General features: G+C 41.8%; 2 protein-coding genes and 3 non-coding genes across 7 annotated transcripts; 4 read left to right on the top strand and 1 right to left on the bottom strand.

The window, feature by feature from the left end:
- Positions 1–104: 104 nt before the first annotated feature.
- On the bottom strand, positions 105–15100 carry mlnl (motilin-like). 3 transcript variants are annotated; one of them, XM_040029117.1, is made up of 6 exons: positions 14992–15100; positions 2888–3065; positions 2335–2460; positions 684–785; positions 358–463; positions 105–220 (listed from the first exon to the last, which is right to left on the bottom strand). In XM_040029117.1, exons 3-6 carry the CDS (start codon positions 2446–2448, stop codon positions 213–215), a joined length of 330 nt encoding a protein of 109 aa, XP_039885051.1. In that variant the 5' UTR covers positions 2449–2460; positions 2888–3065; positions 14992–15100; the 3' UTR covers positions 105–212. The 3 variants fall into 3 exon arrangements, with proteins under 3 accessions (XP_039885051.1, XP_039885049.1, XP_039885050.1); XM_040029115.1 differs by having other exon boundaries at positions 2335–2466; XM_040029116.1 differs by lacking the exon at positions 14992–15100 and adding an exon at positions 9225–9259 and having other exon boundaries at positions 2335–2466.
- Positions 14244–20241, top strand: nop56 (NOP56 ribonucleoprotein homolog). The gene is made up of 12 exons (XM_040029099.1): positions 14244–14371; positions 15041–15130; positions 15220–15334; positions 15674–15838; positions 16044–16242; positions 17009–17196; positions 17558–17709; positions 17908–18008; positions 18567–18715; positions 18925–19046; positions 19331–19450; positions 19695–20241. Exons 1-12 carry the CDS (start codon positions 14369–14371, stop codon positions 20007–20009), a joined length of 1719 nt encoding a protein of 572 aa, XP_039885033.1. The 5' UTR covers positions 14244–14368; the 3' UTR covers positions 20010–20241.
- On the top strand, positions 16440–16575 carry LOC120731965. Its single transcript, XR_005695457.1, has one exon. It is a non-coding gene; the product is annotated as a small nucleolar RNA SNORA51 (small nucleolar RNA).
- On the top strand, positions 17345–17463 carry LOC120731966. The gene has a single exon (XR_005695458.1). It is a non-coding gene; the product is annotated as a small nucleolar RNA SNORA26 (small nucleolar RNA).
- On the top strand, positions 19169–19236 carry LOC120731964. Its single transcript, XR_005695456.1, has one exon. It is a non-coding gene; the product is annotated as a small nucleolar RNA SNORD57 (small nucleolar RNA).
- Positions 20242–20659: the final 418 nt, after the last annotated feature.

Consider the following 20659-nt stretch of genomic DNA (forward strand, 5'->3'; position numbering starts at 1 on the left):
ATTTCCTTGAGGTTTGAGAGAAATCAGTTTCTCCTGGGAAAGAGTCTGACACCCTGTGGCCAACAAGCCAACATGCTTTCACAGAAATTACAGCGCAAACTAGAATGAGTGACACAATCACTTCCCTTTATTGATTAATTCAGTAAGACACAATCATTCTGTGCTTTTCGAAGAATTTATACAGCGTTCATTCCCTCATGCTATCAGCCTTGTTACTTTGCTGCAGAGACAGACAGTGAGAGAACATTATGATTAACAAAGATTTGCATGCATGTATTAAGGTTCTTTAGATAAGATCATATTGTGGCTTTTTCAAAAATGTGACTTATCACCAATTATCTTGCACCAATCAAATACCTTTCTGACGCTCCTGGGTTATTTCATGGATGATCTCTTCGAGCACTGGAGTCACGTGATCCAGCTGTTTTGGTGAAAGACGGACAGAAATCTCCACGGTCTTCTCCTGGGCAGAATATGCACACATAAGTGTTAATGTCTGAAACAGGTCTCGCTTATAAATGAGACACTGAGTCTCAATTGGACTACCCGTATAAATAAAGGTTAAATAAAACATAAAAATAATGCCTTATGTTGAATTAAAAAAGTGTTTTAACTGTGACTGGATTGAAAATATTACACTAGTTGTGAAGGCAATTTGTTTGTCTGTGTGCGCAAGCGCTCACAGGATTTCCACCACGTTCTGTCTGAGGAACCTGTTGGACGGTGACTTCTTCAAACTGGCCATCCTCTGATCGAGGCTCCATGTCCTTTCTCCCTTCTCGCTCCTGCAGCACGGACACATGCACGCATAGATGAACAAAATGAGACAAGCTGCTCTTTTTAATTTCTTAAGAAGCTTTGTCTTCTGTCTTTAAGTCACAGTTTAAAATAACCTTTATTCATCTTGTGAAACAAATCGCAGTTCATTTCAATCTAAATTTTGTTTTATATCTTTCCTGAGGGTCAAGAACTACAAAACTGAAAAATTCTAGAGAAGAGTGAAAAATGACAGTCAAAATGCAGTAAAGTGATGCCATAAACTATACATAAGCTCAGTGAGTGAGCAAATTCTCCACTTGGACTGTTTCTCTACCGTGTGAGGTTCCACAAGGTGCAATCCTGGATCCATGATTATTTTCCTTTTCCATCCTTCCTTTAGCATGCATCGATCTTTGATTCAATTTTTTTCTGGAATTCATTTCTATGCTAATGATATTCAGATGTCCACCCTAGCTGACTGTTCATCACAGATTAGTCACTGGCTTTGGTAATTGCCTTGTTTTAAACTAACAAGACTGAGGCCATGATTATGGCTCTTCTTGAAATACATTCAAGAATCAGTCAAGTGATTGCTTCCTTTCGCTCATCTGCGAAGACCAGTGTTCGTTATCATGGTGTAACATTCGACTCCTCAGACTTTGAGTCACACATAAAATCTATCTCACATTCCTGTTACTTTCACTTAAGGAGCATTTCTAAATCGCAAAGTATGGTCCACACCTTTGAACTAGAGAAAATTGTTCATGCATTTGTGTCACCACACCTAGATTATTGTAACACCTTATTTACCGGGTTAGATAAATTACCCGAATTTTATTCTCTTTATGTTGGCTTCCAGTTGAGTCGAGAATTTGTTTTAAAATTCCCACACTTACATGCAACTTCTTGTTAAACGCCCTTCTGCTTGCTGTCTTCACTCACAAGCTCTACCAGTTGGTCCCCATACTAGACTAAAGACTAGGAAGAGACACAGCCTTTCAGCCTGTGGCACTAAAGCTCTTGAAGAGTTTACCACTCCAGCTCTGTTTACCCAACTCTGTGGAGTCCTTTAAAACAGGTAAAAACTTTTCTGTTTAGTGAGGCCTTTTGTTGACTTTCTTTAGTTATTTATGCTTTTATCTATTTTTATTCTGTTTTAATATGCTTCTCCATTGATTTTAATTTTAACTTTTAAATGTTGTTCATCCTTTGTGACTCTTGTCACTAAAAAGCATTACACAAATAGACTGTACTTACTCTGTTATTTGCTAGGGAAAAAAACAACAACAAAAACTTAATAGGCCAATTCTTTATTTGCTACATTAAAAAGTCTGTAGGCAATATTCCACAATATTTTCAGTTATTTCACAGAGCCTTTTGGTTTTTCAGGAACAGTAGTAATCAGTTTACCAGTATGTAAAAGGAACTAATCCTAACCTTCAGAAAAGTTTGGGATCATACACCAATGAGCTAAACGGCTGATTCATGACTGAAAATCATGACTGATTTTGTGGTCTGGATTGACCAATTCTTTCAGCTCTAGTTTAGCCCCAGCTGTGCACACATGCTGCTTACCTTCATCAGCATCAACTCTTTTGGGCTAAAGAACGTGATGTGTCCCTCCGTCCTCTGAACCAGCAGCGCCATCAGGCACACCAGCACCACACAACCAGCAACTGCTCCACGCATGCTCAATTTTCTCTGTCCCTTAGAAACATACACATTGGTATATACAGAGCAGAAAGTTCACACACAATACAGTCTGAAGGTGGCCAAGGGGCTCTATTTTGCTGTGGTCGACATCTGACATGACATGCAGCACGTAACCAAGAGCGGACAAAGAAACACAAGGAATCTCATGCTTATGTAATACAGATTTTGGGAAATACAGTAGAGATAGGGAGGGAGAAGACTGGGGGGGGGGGGGGGGGTTGGGGTAGAACAACAAACTCCTCCAGAAGCAAGATAGATAAGAGATAGATAAGAGGTTGGAGTCATATTTACAACCAGCAAGACAGGTCTGTGCACAAATGTGAGTAGATGAAAACAGAACATCAAAGAGAAAGACAAACGAGAAAGACCTAGAGGCAGAGAGAGACAGGAGCACAAGAAGCCATGAGTTACTCACGTGTTGTGTCAGCGTTGGTTAGTTGCTTGAGGAAGTGTGCTTTAAAATGAGCAGAGCTCCAGTGGTCTGAGTGTCAGCTTGTCGCTGTCAGCCTTTATATCAAGCCCTCTCCTGATCCCTAAGCTTTTTACTGTCCTCCCTCACATCCGCTCCTCAACAAGCTCCTTCAAGCATAGTCCTGGAAACACAAATATTGCTCAGGAACGGTTGGCTCATTTTTTTTTTTTTTTTTTTTTTTTATTTATTAGGTTAGTATGCTCACCTAATCTTCACTGGTATGTATAAATTATAAGATGAATGTATACTGTGCAAAGTTTTAAAAAAAATCTAAGTAGTCATTTAATCATTTATTTTTACTCATTTCAGGAAGTAGAATTAACTCATGTATGTATATAACACATCCTACAAAAGACAAACTGCAAACTGAGAAGTAAAGCTCAATTTTTACGTGACTTTCGTTTGAGGCACTGAGTTAAATATAGAAACAATTTCGACAGTCTATTCAAAGAAGTCAGTCATATATCCTTGGCTCCAAGTAATTATCTAACACATTCTGACATTTATGACCTGCTACTAATTTGTGTTTGTGCACATACAGAACCACATGCATCTGTGCCTTGGAAACCTCATGACTTATTTCCTGCACGATGGCGAAATGTTACTGCAATTTATTTTTATTTTGTTGTCAGAATACTCAGCAAGAGTGTTTATTACAGGCATTGCTATTGTTCTGTGTGGTTTATTACATTTTAGATGCATAGATGAAGCTCTGTATGCCTTCTCTAGCACTTTATATAACACCAGCACTATGACACACACTATGACTCTTACATTTTTCTAACACCTAGAGTATGTATTTTAAAGTAACATTTAGAGATTTAGAGTCTTCGGGATAAATTATGGAAATTGTATAACCTTTATATTATAATACTAGTAAAGAATATGTATAAACAGTTTTTTTTTTTTTTCATCATTGTTTTTATTGCAGATTTTCCTTTAACAAGACAGTGTCTCGACATTAGACACAGAACAACAAAACAGTACAAACACAAAACGTACACAACAGCTCTTAAATAAGGCATAATACAAGATACAAAATACAAAATATAACATACAAGAGGTGGTGAGTCAGTCTTACAGCGCCCGGGTGATGATCACGTGCGTAGTAGTCCTTTGAATAAGATAGCGGAAAGGTCCGGTCCAATATAGTCCAAAAAGGGGTGCCACATCCCGTAGAACTGACCCACACTGTGGTGTATAACGTGTGTGAGGTATTCCAGAGGAATCAGTTCAAAAATTATTTTGCGCCAGCCACAGACAGTGGGAGTCCTATCGTTGATCCATTGTAAGAGGATATTTTTCCTGGCTGCAAATGTTAGAGTGTTATACAATCTTTTGTTGGCCGCCGCTTTCAGGCGGTCACTTGGAAGACCTAGAATCAGGGATAAAGGATCCATCTCTATATCAACGTGGAAGATTTTCCCCAGTTCACCTGTAATGTCAGCCCAATATTCTTGAAGCTTGTAACAGGACCAAAAAACAGTGAGTTAAAGTCCCTACATCAGTTTTGCACTTAAGACACACAGGGGAAAGAGAGCGGTTGAAGAGGTGCCTGCGGTGAGGGGATACGTGTAATCTGTGTAAAATCTTAAGTTGGATTGCTCTTGTCCGAGTACAAATTGAAATCCTTTTTGCGAGAGACCAAACGGTATCCCACTTATCTTCATCTATGGTTACCGACAGTTCCCTCTCCCACACACCTCTAATCCCCTGCGCATCAGTGGTAGTCAAAGCATTAAGCACATGGTAAAATGAACTCAGAGACACCTTCAGCTGCTGCCTAAACAAAATTTTCTCAACATCAGATACTTCAGGGTGCTCAGCAAGGGTTGTACTGTGAGTGATATAGTGTCGTATTTGCAAAAAACGAAAGAAATCCTGTCTAGGCAAGCCGTAACTGTTGGTAAGTTGTTCAAACGACATGAGTTCACCACCCGAGAAAAGGTCACCAAGAGACTTAATATTCTTATCAGACCATCGTTGAAAGCCGGGGTCCGAGGAACCCGGAGGGAAAGCAGAGTTATTCATTATAGGGGTAAAGGTTGATGTTATTCTCGATCTTCCCTCAAGACGGCGGACAATTCGCCACGCTTTTAGGGTGTTGATTGTTACAGGATTTGTACAAAGGGCCTTAATTCCGTTAAAATCATTACAAAATAATAGATCGCTCAGTTTGCATTGTGACAGAGCTGTCTCAATATCCGACCAGATTGAGGTTTTACCCCTAACCCAGTCGCTCACAAATCTTAAATGGGCAGAAAGCTGATACAATCTAATATTAGGTAGATCCAAGCCGCCCCTGGAGCTTGGCAGATGCAACACTGCCATCTTGAGCCTGGGTCTGCGCTTGTTCCAGATGAAAGAGGTAAGCCAACCATTTATGTCCTTCAGTACTCTCTTAGAGAACAAGACGGGGATCATTTGGATAGGATACAATAGCCTGGGCAGCACATTCATTTTGATCAGGGCAATGCGTCCTAGCCAGGAGACAGGAAGTGACGCCCACCGCTCTAGGTCCTGTTTGAGTTTGCCAAATAGGGTGTGAAGTTGGCTTTGTACAATTGGTCAAGAGACGGGGTAATAAAGATCCCCAAATACACAAATCCATTAGGAGACCATTTAAAAGGAAAAGAAGGAACAGTAGCCGGCATTGTGAAAAGAGTACCGAGAGGCATGGCCTCTGACTTAGCCAAATTGATTCTATAACCAGAGAAACGGCTAAACCTGTCAATCACCTCAATGAGACTGGGTACGGATGTTACAGGGTTAGTCAAAAGAATCAAGATGTCGTCCGCGTATAAGGTTATTTTATGACACAGCTGTCCAATCTCTAAACTACGTATTGTGGGTGTCGCCCTTATGGCCTCAGCAAGAGGCTCTATGGCCAGAGCGAATAGAAGGGGCGATAAGGGGCAGCCCTGCATAACTCCCCTATGAGTGTTGAAGTAATCAGACCTAAGTCCATTAGTCAGGACTGCTGCCTGTGGATTATTGTAGATAACTTTGACCCATTTTATAAAATTCTCCCCTAAGCCGAATTTGCCTAGAGTATACAACAAATAAGACCACTCAATTCTGTCAAATGCTTTCTCCGCATCGAGAGAAAGCACCAGGCCGTCAATAGATTTTTGCTTGAAAGCTACAATAGCGTTCAGTAAGCGTCTAACATTGGTGGCTGAGTTTCGACCCTTTATAAAGCCTGTCTGGTCCTCCCTTATCAGCACAGGTAAAAAATTTTCTAAGCGGGAGGCCAGAATTTTAGAAAGCAGTTTCCTATCCACATTCAAGAGGGCTATAGGTCTATAGGATCCGCACAAATCAGGACACTTCCCTTTCTTTAGAATTAGGGAAATGTTGGCTTCCTTCAGTGTCTGCGGGAATTCACCCATAATGAAGGAGTGGTTGAACATATCAAGAAGCGGTTCCACAATAATATCCCGAAACTGTTTATAAAATTCACAACAGAAGCCGTCAGGCCCTGGTGACTTTCCACTTCGTAGTGATTTAATAGCCTTAATCACTTCGGTCTTAGTTATAGGGCTATTAAGGGCAGTCTTCTGTTCCTCTGACAAATTTGGTAAGTCGAATTGGGTAAAGAAATTATGCATCAGCTGCTCCCCCTCCGGGACTTGTTGAGAAGAGTACAAGGCTTTGTAGAACTTCTTAACACAGTCGTTTATCAGTTTGTTTTCATATATCTTGTGGCCACCTTCATCAGATATCGCTGCAATGGTATTAGATTCTGCGCGCTTCTTAACATAGTACGCCAGACATTTACCGGCCTTATCTCCATGCTCGTAGAACCTCTGTCTGGTGTATTTAAGTTTCTTCTCTGCATCTCTGGTAAGAAGGCAATTCAGCGCTGACCTGAGTGCAGTTATTTCTTGCCATAATGGTGGTGATGGGGAGGCAATATATGTTTTCTCCTTATCCATCAATTCGCTCTCTAAAGATTTTTGTTCCTCCATCCGTTGTCGCTTCTTTGTCGCAGAATACGAAATAATTAGGCCCCTCGCATAAGCTTTGCATGTTTCCCACAAAACAGAGGCAGTACTAGCTGAGGGGGTGTTGATATCCAAAAACGCTTTAAATTCGGCAGAGAAGTGAGAGGTAAATTCCTCATCCTTAAGAATAATGGTATTAAGCCTCCAGTGACGGGACCTATGAAGCGCAGCGATCGAGATCCATGATTACTCTAGCGTGATCTGAGATGATTATACTTGTTATGTCGCACGATACTACTGAACCCAAGTCAGTTTTCGGGAGAAAAAAGTAATCAATTCTAGTTTGGGACCTATGCGGAGCCGAAAAAAAATGTGTATTGCTTATCGGAGGGGTGAGTATATCTCCAAGCATCAACAAGTCCAAACTCGTCGCATAGAGCGTGAAGCGCTTTGGCCTGAGGAGAGGGAGTTGCAATGCTATGTGGAAATCTGTCCATAAGCGGATTTAACATTAAGTTGAAATCACCACCAATAATAACGGTAGAGTTAGGAAGAAATGGGGCTAATTCCAGAAACATTTTGGTAAGAAAGGTAGTCGGGTGGGCAGGTGGAAAATAAACATTCAGTAACAAAATATTTTGGCCTTGCAAAATCCCTTTGACTATCACGTAGCGGCCCTTCAGATCCTTAACGCAATCAGTTACTACAAAAGGTACATTTTTCCTAATCAACACTGCCACTCCTCTACTTCTTGTAGTGAAGGATGAAAAAAACCACTTGTCCATATAATCCTTGTTGCAACTTCAAGTGCTCATTATTATCAAGATGTGTCTCTTGTAACATAGCAACATCTACACCGTCCTTTCTTAGACAAGTAAATATCTTCCTCCTCTTAATAGGGCTGTGAACCCCTCGTACATATTCGCAGCCTACTCATTATTAGACTTATTCATGTATCATACAAAGCATATTGAGCCAAAGGGTTCACCACACCCTGGTTGAAAATAAAACAGCAAAAAAAAAAAAAAAAAAAAAAAAAGGCAAGAAAGAGCTGTGTGACGGAACATTGATTTGGCAACAGCCCTACTAAACATGTAGGGAAAAACCAATCTCCTCCTGCCCGTCGGGAAAGCCGAAGGGCAATGCACGCACGTAACTCACGCCTACCCATAGACGAAAACACAGTCCGTTCGGTGCCCGATGGGGTGGAAGATTTCACCTGGTCGCTTATAAGCAGCGAGGACGAAAAAAAAAAAGAGTCACATACGCCTAGATTCGGCAAGTACTCACACCGGTTCATAAGGCATAGTGTGAAGAAAAGGAGTACTCCGGTGGTTACGGGGATTCAGGGCAGCGAGTCCGCGTAGGACGCAGCTGCCTCCGGTGTGTTAAATCTCTTCTCCTTGCCGTTGGCAAACAGCCTCAGTGTGGCGGGGTAGAGAAGCGCATAATCCACATTCTTCTTCCTCAGGCAGCTTTTCACCTCGTCGAAAGCCTTGCGTTTCTTGGCTACCGCCGCTGAATAATCATTAAAGAAGGAGACTTTGATCTGACCTGTTGGTTGGTTCGGCTGCGTAGCCAGGCGCCGAGCTGCGGCCATCACACGTTGTTTATCAGCAAAGTTGTGAAGCTTCATAATGATGGGTCTGGCGCGCTGGCTGGGGCCCGGCCTCGGTGCTAGAGAGCGGTGAGCGCGGTCTAGTTTGATCTTCCCATTTTTAGTTGTGAGCTCGAGATAGGAGGGGAGCCATGACTCCACGAAGGCGACAACATCATTTCCCTCCGTGCCCTCGGGAAGCCCGACCAGGCGAAGATTACCTCTGCGGCTGCGGTTCTCTAAATCATCCATGTGGTCTGCCATGTCAGTTACTTGTTTTTCGAGTCGAGCCACTTTCGCCTGCAATACACCTGCCGTGTCTTCCACGCCTGAAATCCGTATCTCGGCGTCTCCCACCCGTGTCGCCAGAGCCTGGATCCGAGACGTCTGTTCACGGATTGCGGCCAGCACAGTATCAACTTTAACATCCAACAAAGTTGTAATGCTGTCAGTTATCTTACTCAGAGCCGCAAGGATATTCGGGTCGATATCACTCCCAGTTTCCTCAGCGTCAGCGGAGATTTCTGTGTCGCTGGCGTTAGCTTCTTCAGGCTCAGCCGCCATAGGACCCACAATGTCGCTAGCTTGCACAACCGGAGCTGTCTTTTTCTTAGACCTGACGTTAGGCATTTTAGAAAAATAGTCGTCCAGACTCATTATAGAGTTACTCCCACGCACATTTGTAACATTTCACCAGGTGAACACGTATTTTAGACGGATAATCGAGGGACCTCACCGGAGCACAGCGAGATGGGTGTTCACGCTAGGACGCCATCTTGCCACCTGCTTGTATAAACAGTTTAAAATAAACCATGCTGTATATTTTCAAATCTACATTTTAAACTTTGGCGTACAGAATCAAAAACCACAGCAAATGTTTCAAGACATCACTCACTGGGTACTGAATTTGGGATTTTCCCTTTAAAAGGGGAAAATCTCACTTCCAGTGCCATGTTTTTACTCTTGATTGATTGATTGATTGATTCCAACCATCACTAATGATTAAGAGAACAGCTTAAGACTCACTCTCCCAGAATTGAGGTGGGGGGCACACTGTGGGGGGACTAGGAAATTCAGGGGGTGCATTGCATTAACTTTTTAGGAATTACAGTCATTGATATCTAAAGTCCCCCATTTTCAAAGGATCAAAGGTAACTGGACAGGTCCCTAACAAGCAATTTTCTGCTCCCTTGTTTCATAACAAATAAAGCAGCTGGAAACATTTGGCGTTAATTCAAGTGCTTTTGACAGTTAATCTCAATAAGAGGTGTTGATGCAACTGAAGGAGTTAAAAAAACATTCACAAAAACACTTGACTTGGTTAGATTTGGTAACCATGTCATTGTAACAAGTCTACGATCAAGAGAGCTGTTCATGGATAAAAATAAGGTGCAAACCACTAGGTACACTCAGGAACAATGCCATTAAACATATAAAAAAACCTGCAAAGTTGAGTAAGTGTTGTAAATGTTGACTAATTATAGCACAATGACAAGAAGAGAAAAATATGGAGAGAAATACCTAATGATTATTAAAGACGTAATTCTGTAGTGCACAGGGTGGTATTCTGTTCATATTCAGCCAAATACTCCAAAACTGATTAGTCAGCACTTCACAGTGCAAATATATAATGACCCAAGGGATAATGCAAAAGCAACCAGTGAGCAGTGTTGGTCAAGTTACTTGAAAAAAGTAATCAGTAACTAATTACTGATTACTTCCCCCAAAAAGTAATCCCGTTACCCTACTGATTACTTATTTTCAAACGTAATTACTTAGTTACTTAGTTACTTTTTAAAAACATGATTTACAACCTGAATAGGTGATAAAGCGATAGATCTTTCAGCCCAATTCTACTTTTTCTACATAATCCATCATACAAAATGTAATCAAATGGAAAGGTCCCTTTTTAAAACTTGTTTTATTAGTTTTAATCTTTTAACTTTATGCATCAAGCAAAAATTTAATTATATGCAACATTCTCTGACTGGAAGAAATTTGTTTAATATTTAAACCTAATTTCTGCACATTCCAGCACATAATTTTTTGTGTGTGTGTTTACACTCACTCTTTCAAATAGATGGAAGTAAAACACAGCAGAAAATAAATAAAATCAAAGACTAGCGGTCCTTTTGCTCTATTTTCACCTGTAAAGCAGGAGTAGGGTAGGCGGAGGTTTACCCTGGTGCAGGTGTGCCGCAGCGGTCAGTGGAAGAATCCGGGAGTTTTCTGTAAGTTTCCCATTACGTCGTTGCGCACTCGGTGCTTGCTTGGAAGTTTAGGGGTTTTTTTTCGCTGTAAAAAGAAGTTTTCTTCCCACGCACAACAGACGCTAATGTTTTTGTCACTTTTTCTGGAATCAAACTTAAAGTAAGGTCAGTACTTCCACGCTTTAAACGCTGCACGCTCATACTCTCTCCCGCACTCGATATATGATCCACTGTTGATCTGCAGACAGCTGTTGTCACGAACGTCGCACTTGCTTACGTCACTGTCATGAGACATTCTCGCAAAAAAAAAATCAAGGTTTTAGTAACGCAGCGTTCCTACGCAGTGGCGTGTCCAGCGGGGTGGCCTGGGGGGGGGCACAGGCCACCCCCCAACCAGACTGGCCACCCCAGGTGCCACCCCAAAGGCAAAACAATAAAATTCAATCAAATATCAAATGTACGATTATGTTTTCACGGTGAAGCTCAGATATCCGAGTGTAAGTGAATGGAGCATCGGCTTCTGCGTTATCACGTTAGCAAAGGTAGGAGAGCCAAGCACGAAAGACGGCACTACAGGAAACAATTTTTCGGTGAAAGAAAATGAGGACAGAATAAATGTCCCGGTAAGTAATATTAAGTTTGTTGAGTTTAGTAAACTTCGGTGAAATTAGAATACCAAGGAAAAAATAACACTTAAAGAATTATTGCAGCCGTGGAATATATCAGACAGTATGCTACTGAGGGCAGCTAACATAAGAGTTATGAGTTATAAGATATAATCTAAGTCGTAACATTGCTGTATGGAGCTGCAGATTTGGTTGCAGGTTAACATAGCTGGACTGGCCATCGGGCATACCGGGCATATGCCCGGTGACTTATTTTTTATTTTTTTTGTAATCGCATGAACAATGAGAGGTGGTGGATTGGCCAGATGCAGGTCGATGTGTAAAAATAACTCAGTTGTTTGGTGGTGGCTATGGCGGGGCTTCCACAGAGGCCAGCAGGTGGATGAGGGAAGGGGAGGCAGGAGGAGAGACCCGAGGCAGCCGCCGATCCGAGTGTCAGGTGAACTGAACTTCAGGTAAGAAGTTATGACCTGCAGTCTATCTGGGTCAGATATAAACCAAGTTTAGGTGGAGTTTGTTTTCGATGTGCTGACTTTTTACCGTCAGTTACAATAACTCGTACTGCGTTCTAGCCAGCTTGATGGAGTTTTTATACAGTACAGCTGGGTGGGTGCTATGATGTTACTGATAGTGAACTTTACTTTATTCATAAGGTTAGTTAGTAGAGTTGCCAACGGCTCCTTAAAAAAAATGGAATGGTCCCTCATTCAGAGAAAATATTACGGGTTTCGTATTGAGCTGAGAAGAGACGCAGTTTGTCCCGTACTTTCGCTATAATGAAAAAAAGACACAAAGCTGGATTTATTCTGTCGTTACGCTGCACAGCTGCCTCTTCTTTTCTCATTCTCTCCCCTGCCTCTCCTGTTGCTACTTCAATCATGAAACTGATCAATGATCAGCTGATCGGCTTTTCTCTCTTGTTTGTTTATCGCTCACTTTGCGCCAGAAAGAGGAAACCAGCAGATGTCGCGCTAAACAACAGCTGCACGTTTAAGCTTGATCAGCTGTTGTTAGAATTTATTTAATATTAATTTCTAATATCAGCTGATGTTTGCTGGAGCCACAGCTGTAAAGCTGCTGGTCATGATGTCGGTTTGGATATGTGGTGAGAGGGAAACATGAAGATGAAACCATGAGATGTCCTTACTGGATCATCAGAGCTGAACAGGTGATGGAGAAACAGGTTTACCTTTTAGGTGACATGAATGAGTTGAAGGGAAGTTATGAACTGTTTCTGAGAGACAAATAACACCAGGATCCTTTTCTAAGTAGCTGACAGCTGGTAACTGTGCAGGGGCGGGTCTAGCAAAGTTTTGCCAGGGGGCAGGTAGGGCATTAACAGGGAGAGGGGGGCACAAAGAAATACTTTTCTTTCTTATTCTCATTTAAAATATCTAGCTTTTATTAAATAATTATCTAAATCTTACAACCAAAGTTTTTATCTGACGTAAAATGTATAGAAATCATACATATACCAACAAGACTGTACATCACTGTCACAACAGGGTTTGTTTTCAGTCAAAGTCTTTATGGCTTTAATACCTGGTGGGCCGGTCTCTAGTCAAAATGCCCAATTTTTTGTCCCAGTCCAGTCCTGCAGGTTAATACTGGCAGTGTCACCATGCCAGCAGACTGTATTTCATCATCAGCCAGTGTTGTTCTTTATACATCAATATTACCAAAGTTTACCATAAGGCAGCATAGAAAGTATTTACTTGCTTTCAGGTTTTATTCAAATGTTAGTCTTTTCATTTGTTTCCCCACTTTTTTCCTGTTTCAAAATCAAACACCAGTTTGTGAGAAGATTATCTTCTTTTTTTTAACAGGCACATAAAGTTTTACATTGGAATTGGCTAATTTGTCAATTGTTTGTTACAAATGTTCGTATTTTAATATTCAAAAATGTTTTTGCCTAAAACATATGTGCACTACATGTCAGTAAAAATACTATGCAAATATTGATGTCCTTGAATGCTGAATAAACACTGACTGATTGTATCTCTTGAACTTTATCAACGCAGTATCTAAAAACTTTGCACCGTAGTGGTTAAAATCTCATTCTAATAAGAGTTAAAAGTGCATTCGGTTGTTAGGTTTATAGGGTTATTGAATTATGCTTAACGGTTGGTAGAATTTTTTTTAAACATTATCTGCCAATTACATCTGCCACCCTTCTCCAGATCTGTGCCCCTACCTGCCCCCCCCACAAAAATTGTCTAGACACGCCACTGTTCCTACGGGAAAGTAACGGTAATCTAATTACCGTTTTTTGCAATTGTAATCCCCTACTTTACTCGTTACTTGAAAAAAGTAATCGGATTACAGTAACGCGTTACAAGTAACGCGTTGCCCATCTCTGCCGGTGAGCCATGGCAATGAAATGGGACATTCTTCAATTGCCTATTTATCCGATCCCAACCTAATATAGCATTTCTTAAGTAATTAAACACAAACCTGAATCCAGAAAGACCCACACACAAGCAGCAACCAAAGTGGCAAGAGTGCCAGCATAACAGAGCATCTCAAGGAAGAAAAAAGCATTTGGTGATATTTATGGTTCACAGACTTCAGGATAGGATTTTCCTTCAATTAAAAATAAATAAATCTTATTTAAAATGATGCTACTTTGTGCAGTTAGTTTTTAACCCGGGGGGACACTGTATAAAAAATTGCTGTAACTCCTAAACAGCTAATGTAATGCTTTTGTTAAGCGCTTCTAATTAAAACTGAACGCCTGGACTTCAAAATCGCATATTAATTGTAAGATTTGGAATCAATTGTGGTAGTCTGTATTTTTTTTAAACTACAGTCCCTGGCTATAGATATTTAGAACCTTATATTTTAATATTTGTTTCTTCAGCATAGGAAATTGGGGAAAGGAAGCAAATTGAAGCTTTCTCGGTCGGGTCTCGCGATGTCAGAGCTGCTACCGCGGGATTTGGGGCGGTGCTGCAGTTTGCTGAAACGCGTGGACGCAGTCTTTTTGCTGAGGTGAAGCAGCCTAGTAGACACGAACTGCGTGCTGCCGCGGAGATTTTCCAATCATGGTAAGCTGAGCGGGGTTGGATATTTTGGCATGACTGCAAATTGTTCGTTAAACTATACACTTTAAGTTTCTTTGCAGTTACTTGCGTTTTAAGAGTACAAATGTCTAGTTAGATTTAGTTCACTTCTGTCGAGCTAAAGGCCCTCCGACATTTGGGGAGCAGTTCCGCTAGTGCTGACATTAGCTGGAAAAATATCTTACTTTAAAGACTTAAAGTGACTAATGATGTGTCCAGCTGTGTTAGTCGCAGTCGTACCAGAAGCACTGTTATATTGACAGTGCTGTAGCAGGTATTGTACTTTTCTAGGGGCCGTGTTAGCACAAGCTAGCTCATAGCAAGCACGTTATACGCGGGCCTAGGTCGACACGTGGGTTCATCGAGACTGCAACGTGGTTACGTGTGAAAGTTACGACAAAGCAATGGTAACTAAACCTGAAGTAGGAAAACACTTTTGAAAAAGCTACTGCACATTTATGCCTAAAATTGCAATCTTAGCTTAGGAATTAGTCGAAAGTGAAGTTAGCTTGTGTCTCGCTGGTCAGCACGTGGGGACTAATAAACACTTGATCTGAACGTAGTTTTAGAAACACCTTCCTGTTTTTGCTGGCTGCAAGTGTTACCTGTTGACATCTGTCGTCTAACTCGATTGTGCACGATCACCTTCCCTAGGTGTTGCTGCACGTGTTGTTCGAGCACGCGGCGGGCTATGCGCTATTCGCCGTCAAAGAAGTGGAGGAGATCGGCATGCTGCTGCCCCAGGTGCGTCCTCTTCCCTAACTCCTGTGTACTATCTGTTTTGTGTGCTCTTTAAGCAGAGCACTGATAATTGTGCTTTTGTGTCGTGTCAGGTGGAGGCGAGCGTGCTGAGCCTCGGAAAGTTTAATAGCATGGTGAGCTTAGCCGCCTTCTTCCCCTTTAAGTCGGCCCAGGCTGCCCTGGAGAACATGAACGCCATCTCTGAAGGTATGTATGATTATCATTTTTCTCTTTAAAAATCTTGTGTGGAAAAGTCCTCAGCTGTAATGATGTTTTATAATCTGTCAATCCACTGAGTTATTGTGCTGACAGTTTCATATCAACCCTGAACACCTGAGGAAAGACTTGACACGGACAGATTTTGATTTGTTCTTTTATCTGTAATAATTGTTAATGAGACTACTTTAATTATATATCCAATTTGTTCTGAGATGGCAAATTATCGGGCTTTAATATAATAATATCACAGTAGTCCGTGTTGCAGCTTATAGATGGCTTTCCATCTCAACCACATGTCTACAGATATAACTCTTCCATCCCTTGCAGGTGTAGTTCATGCTGACCTGAAGCTGTTCCTAGAGACCAATCTGCCCCAGTCTGGGAAGAAAAAATCAGTGTTGGGGGTTTCTGATGGCAAGATTGGAGCAGCGTTACAAGAAGAACTTAGCAGTTCAATCCAAACTGGAGGGGTGGTGGCTGAGATCACACGAGGTGAGAATGTTTACCTGAGAGTTATTTCGAAATATGCAAAACGATACGGTTTATAAAATAATGTGGACTGTTGTGATGTGAGCTTGTGATCCTGAAACTCGTGATGGTTCATACTGAAAATCTGAACAGCCGTTGGACCTGCACTTTTCTGTTGGTGTTCTTCTTAACACTCAGCAAACCTTCTCAATCTGTCCTGTCCCGTCAGGTTTGCGTCTGCACTTCCACTCTCTGGTGAAAGGTCTGACTGCCCTGGCTGCCTCCAAGGCACAGTTGGGTCTTGGCCACAGCTACTCCAGAGCTAAAGTCAAGTTTAATGTCAACAGGGCAGATAACATGATCATCCAGTCCATTGCTCTGTTGGATCAGCTGGACAAAGACATCAACACCTTCTCCATGCGTGTTCGGTAGGAAATTTTCATCACACAGTAAAAGGACTGGTTAACTGTTTTTTTGCATAAAATTAAACAGTTTAGGGAACATGTTAACCTTTCATGCTGTTAATCTTTCACTCTTTTTAATGTCAACCTCTAGTTTTGTGGCTTTTCTGTTGACAGATTTGCATCAGGCTTTTTGTAGTTCGGGGTATCGCACATTTTGGGGCGTCCTCCTAATGCTTACCACAGACAGCACACCTCAGAGTGCTGACTGTATAGAAACAGGAGGTACATCAGGTACTCCCAACACTTCTGCTCTGCCAGCTGTTATCTGGTGAGGCAACACTGTTGGGTGGAACATCGTGTATATTTACTAGCTCAGCATCTTGTAGCTGTTTGGGGTGTTGTGACGCATGCATTCATTTTGGTGTGAAATATCCTGGTGCAAACTGTCAGTGCAAGATCATCTAGAACATTTAGGCATCAGTTATTGTCAGCTTTAGCATTCAAGTCTTAAAAGCTTTAGGCTTTTCCTACTGATACAGGACTCTGTGAATAGAATTGGATATCTAAAGAGGAGAAGCTGTAATTTTGAAAGGGATATTTTTCCAGCAGTCTTGAACTTTGTGCCATCTTAATGGGTAGTTCTGTTTTGTACTTGAGAATAAAAGCCTTGGTTATTGAGTTTGTTTTAAAGTAGTTTTTTTTTTTTTTTTTTTTTTTTAAATGTGCAGCATTTAAATGCTTAGTCCAAAAATCCTGCACTCAGTTTTAACGCCCTCTTGTTTATCTACAGTGAATGGTATGGCTACCACTTTCCGGAGCTCATCAAAATTGTGTCCGACAACTCGATGTACTGCCGCCTGGCTCAGCTCATTGGAAACAGGAAGGAGTTGTCAGAGGAGAACCTAGAAAGTTTAGAGGAGGTGGTGATGGACAGTGCCAAGGCTCAGGCCATCCTGGATGCATCGCGCTCCTCTATGGGTGAGTACACCACACATTCAGAGTATGTGCTGCATAATTTCACAAATACACATCCTGCTTGGGTCAAAGTTAATTTCATCCATATCCAAAGTTAATTTATGCCAGCTTGACTCTGGTTCATCCACATACTCCACATTGTGCCCCTTTTTTGCCCACTCTGGACTACAAGTGTCCTTGGTGTCTAACACAGGGGGGTAGAGTAGTTCTCTCATAAACCTGTAGTGAAGGCATGCATCCTCACTGCGGATCCTGTCGGGAGAAACAATCTCACGTTTCATGCCATGTACTGGTTTAAAATGTCACAAATGCAGCACCTGCTAAATGTATAATGCTGATCATCCTCTGGTTGTTTGGTCTTCAGGTATGGATATATCTCCCATTGACCTGATTAACATCGAGAGGTTTTCGAGTCGTGTCGTGTCTCTGGCTGCCTACCGGCTGGAGCTGCAGGAGTATCTGCGGTCTAAGATGAGCCAAGTGGCTCCAAACCTGGCAGCCTTGATTGGAGAAGTGGTGAGTCGAAGTTTTATTTTTAACCCCGACACACGGACCAATGATGTTATACCAAAATCTGTCAATCCACTGAGCCAGTGTGATGAAAAATGTATTCAGTGCTGATGGTCCTCATACTGTGTTGTGCATCCAGTGTCAAAATTGTGATTTTATTTATTTTTTGCTTAAGGGGACCATAACAGATTGTCTTATCTCCAGGTTGGAGCGCGTCTGATCTCCCACGCCGGCAGTCTGACCAACCTCGCCAAGTATCCAGCATCCACGGTTCAGATCTTGGGAGCAGAGAAGGCCCTGTTCAGGTACTGGGGCACCCCCTCCCTGCTGGGGAAAAAAGTGGCTGCAGTGATGGCAGGGCTGGGCTGGAGCAGAGCTGGGTGACTGGAGAAGACCCAGTCTCCTCTGGAGTGATCCTGCTCGCCCAAATGCACACCCACAGTCTGAGCACCCACTCACAGCACAGAGGTAGAAATTTGGCTAACAGTACAGAATGTTTGAAGTTACCATCAACAGTGTCTAAAACTAAATTCTAGCGATAGCGTCCACGTAGCTGCAAAGTTAAGTCGTATGAAACGTGTTCTTTTAAGTGCCTTCCAATGTGCATATTTTAATGTTGTCCACAAGAGGGAGCTGTTAAGTTGCTGGCATATCAGTTCTATATGTTAATGTGTGTACTGCCATTTGGATGTGGCTGAACCTCATGTCAGTGGTAGTTGTCCTTCCTGATAAACTGCATGTTAAACCTGCGTATTTCAAGTCCGGTTAACTGCTGTGTGTAGACTTTGAGCAATAGACTGTGAAAAGGTAACATTTCACACCTGCCGTTCATCCTGATTGTGAAAGCAGCTGTATTTTCACAGAGCCCTGAAAACGCGTGGAAACACCCCCAAGTACGGCCTCATTTTCCACTCGACTTTCATCGGCCGTGCCGCTGCCAAAAACAAAGGCCGCATCTCCAGATATTTGGCAAACAAGTGCACGATCGCCTCACGTATCGACTGCTTCTCAGGTGAGTGACCCACCACACGCCTGCATCGGCTTACATACATGTGGCATCATTGCAGTGATGCTCATATTTTTCGTCAACAGTATTCAGCCTTAGGGTTGGTGTTGAGAAGCTTTCTCCTGAGCAGAGCCGCATGTCTTTTAGGGACGCTGATTAGTCAAGTGTAATCCGCTGCTTGTTGATTAAGCTGAAGTTTTCTCGCTTTCTTACAGAGTTGCCCACGAGCGTGTTTGGTGACAAGCTGCGTGAACAGGTAGAAGAGCGGCTGTCTTTCTATGAGACCGGCGATGTACCACGGAAAAATGTGGATGTCATGAAAGAAGCTCTCAAAGAGGTTAGCTTGAGATTTTTATTATTATTGATTTTTAAATGTCTTGTCAAAGGTCCAACAAATGGAGAGTCAAGTTCCTGTAAGACATTTCAAAAGTATCTTTGATTCTTTCAATCTCTGTATGCTGTAAGTGATGAGACATCTTTCCCTGACATCTCGGTGAGGGTAAAAGCTGATTTAATGAGCCTGATGCAGCCCCTGGACCTCTGGGGAAAAATCTCATTGTTTTACCCTGATTTAACTGAATTTGTCGTGGGGTTTTTTTTTCTCTCCCCCTCTCATCTTAGGCTACTGATGTTGCAGCTGAGATCAAACGCAAACTAGAGAAGAAGGAAAAGAAACGTAAGAAGCGTGAAAAGAAGTTACAAGAACTTGGAGAGAATGGAGAAGCTAACGGTGACGCAGAGGTAAGTGTTTTCTGTGGCCTTGGCATGTTATGATTTGAGATGGGACCCAAACATGGTCTCTTCTCAGTGTACGGCATGCAATATAAGAAGACTCCGAACCATTGGCTGGTCCTAATCAATGGGCTTGATCACTGAAGAGAGTCGTACATTAAAGCTGTATCACAGGCATTAGGCTTTCAGGCTTCCAAGCATTGAAAAGTGTGTTTCTGATATTTAAATTTATTTATTTATTTTTTATCTGAAGGTGGAGAATGGAGAAGAGGACAACACTCTTAAGAAGAAGAAAAAGAAGAAACAAGCATCTGAGGAGACGGAGGCACAGGCAGAGGAGGCCCCCTCTGGAGAAAATGGAGAAGAGACTTCAGCCAAGAAGAAAAAGAAACGAAAAGCAGAGTCGGAGGAAGCTCCAGATGCCGAGGATGGAGCTGAGGAAACTGAGACTCCTGCAAAGAAAAAGAAGCGAAAAAGTGAAGCTATGGACACACAGCCAGAGGAAACCCCAGAAACACCCGTGACTGAAAAGAAAAAGAAAAAGAAGAAAAAAGATGCTGCAGAGTAAAGAATGGATGTGTGGACAATAAAATTCTTATTTTTGTGTACAGTTTTTGTTTTAATTCAGATAACCCCTATATGAGGGCGTTAACTGTATGTCTAGTATATCAGTAGCTTTGTTGTACTGTCTCTTATTTTTGTATGAATGCAGGTTATTTTACTAATGAATGCTTATAACTGTGCCTTGGAGTCGGTAGAATTTACCTGCACTTCTGAAAATAAATTGCCTCTCAAGCTTTTTTTTAGCTTTTTTTTTTTTTTTTTTTTTTTTTTTTTGGGGGAGCAGCATTACTGTTAACAGGTAGTCTTTCCTGAAAACCATCATTGGGAAGCTTTCCAAAAAAAGTAGTCGTGTACTACTGTAACATACCCTGTCCAGTCGGTTCACCTGTCACACATGACCTTGATTATATAAGTTGGCATTTAAAAGTCACTATACTGAATGTCCTCATTGTTATGGAGAGGAGGCAGGCACATTTCAATACAGCACTGCTCATCGAGGCTAGTCCACATATTTTCGTGTGGACTGTTGACATAACTAAAATAGTCATGCGTGCACAGACTTTCTGAAAGGCTAGTTTTTGGCAATTATGTGCAGAGGGTAACTGAAGCTTAATCATAACTTAAGAGTACATCAGATTTTCTTCTTCCATTGTC

This window comes from Simochromis diagramma, unplaced genomic scaffold (assembly GCF_900408965.1).
Source record: "Simochromis diagramma unplaced genomic scaffold, fSimDia1.1 OVJJ01000483.1, whole genome shotgun sequence".
Lineage (NCBI taxonomy): Eukaryota > Metazoa > Chordata > Actinopteri > Cichliformes > Cichlidae > Simochromis > Simochromis diagramma.

Coding starts and splice junctions, on each gene's coding strand:
- mlnl (XM_040029117.1), bottom strand. CDS start 2,448: ATGCGTGGAGCAGTTGCTGGTTGTGTGGTGCTGGTGTGCCTGATGGCG. Junction 786..2,334: donor AAGAGTTGATGCTGATGAAG/GTAAGCAGCATG, acceptor TCCGTGCTGCAG/GAGCGAGAAGGGAGAAAGGA. Junction 464..683: donor CAGAACGTGGTGGAAATCCT/GTGAGCGCTTGC, acceptor TATTCTGCCCAG/GAGAAGACCGTGGAGATTTC.
- nop56 (XM_040029099.1), top strand. Junction 15,335..15,673: donor CATGAACGCCATCTCTGAAG/GTATGTATGATT, acceptor CATCCCTTGCAG/GTGTAGTTCATGCTGACCTG. Junction 18,716..18,924: donor ACGTATCGACTGCTTCTCAG/GTGAGTGACCCA, acceptor GCTTTCTTACAG/AGTTGCCCACGAGCGTGTTT.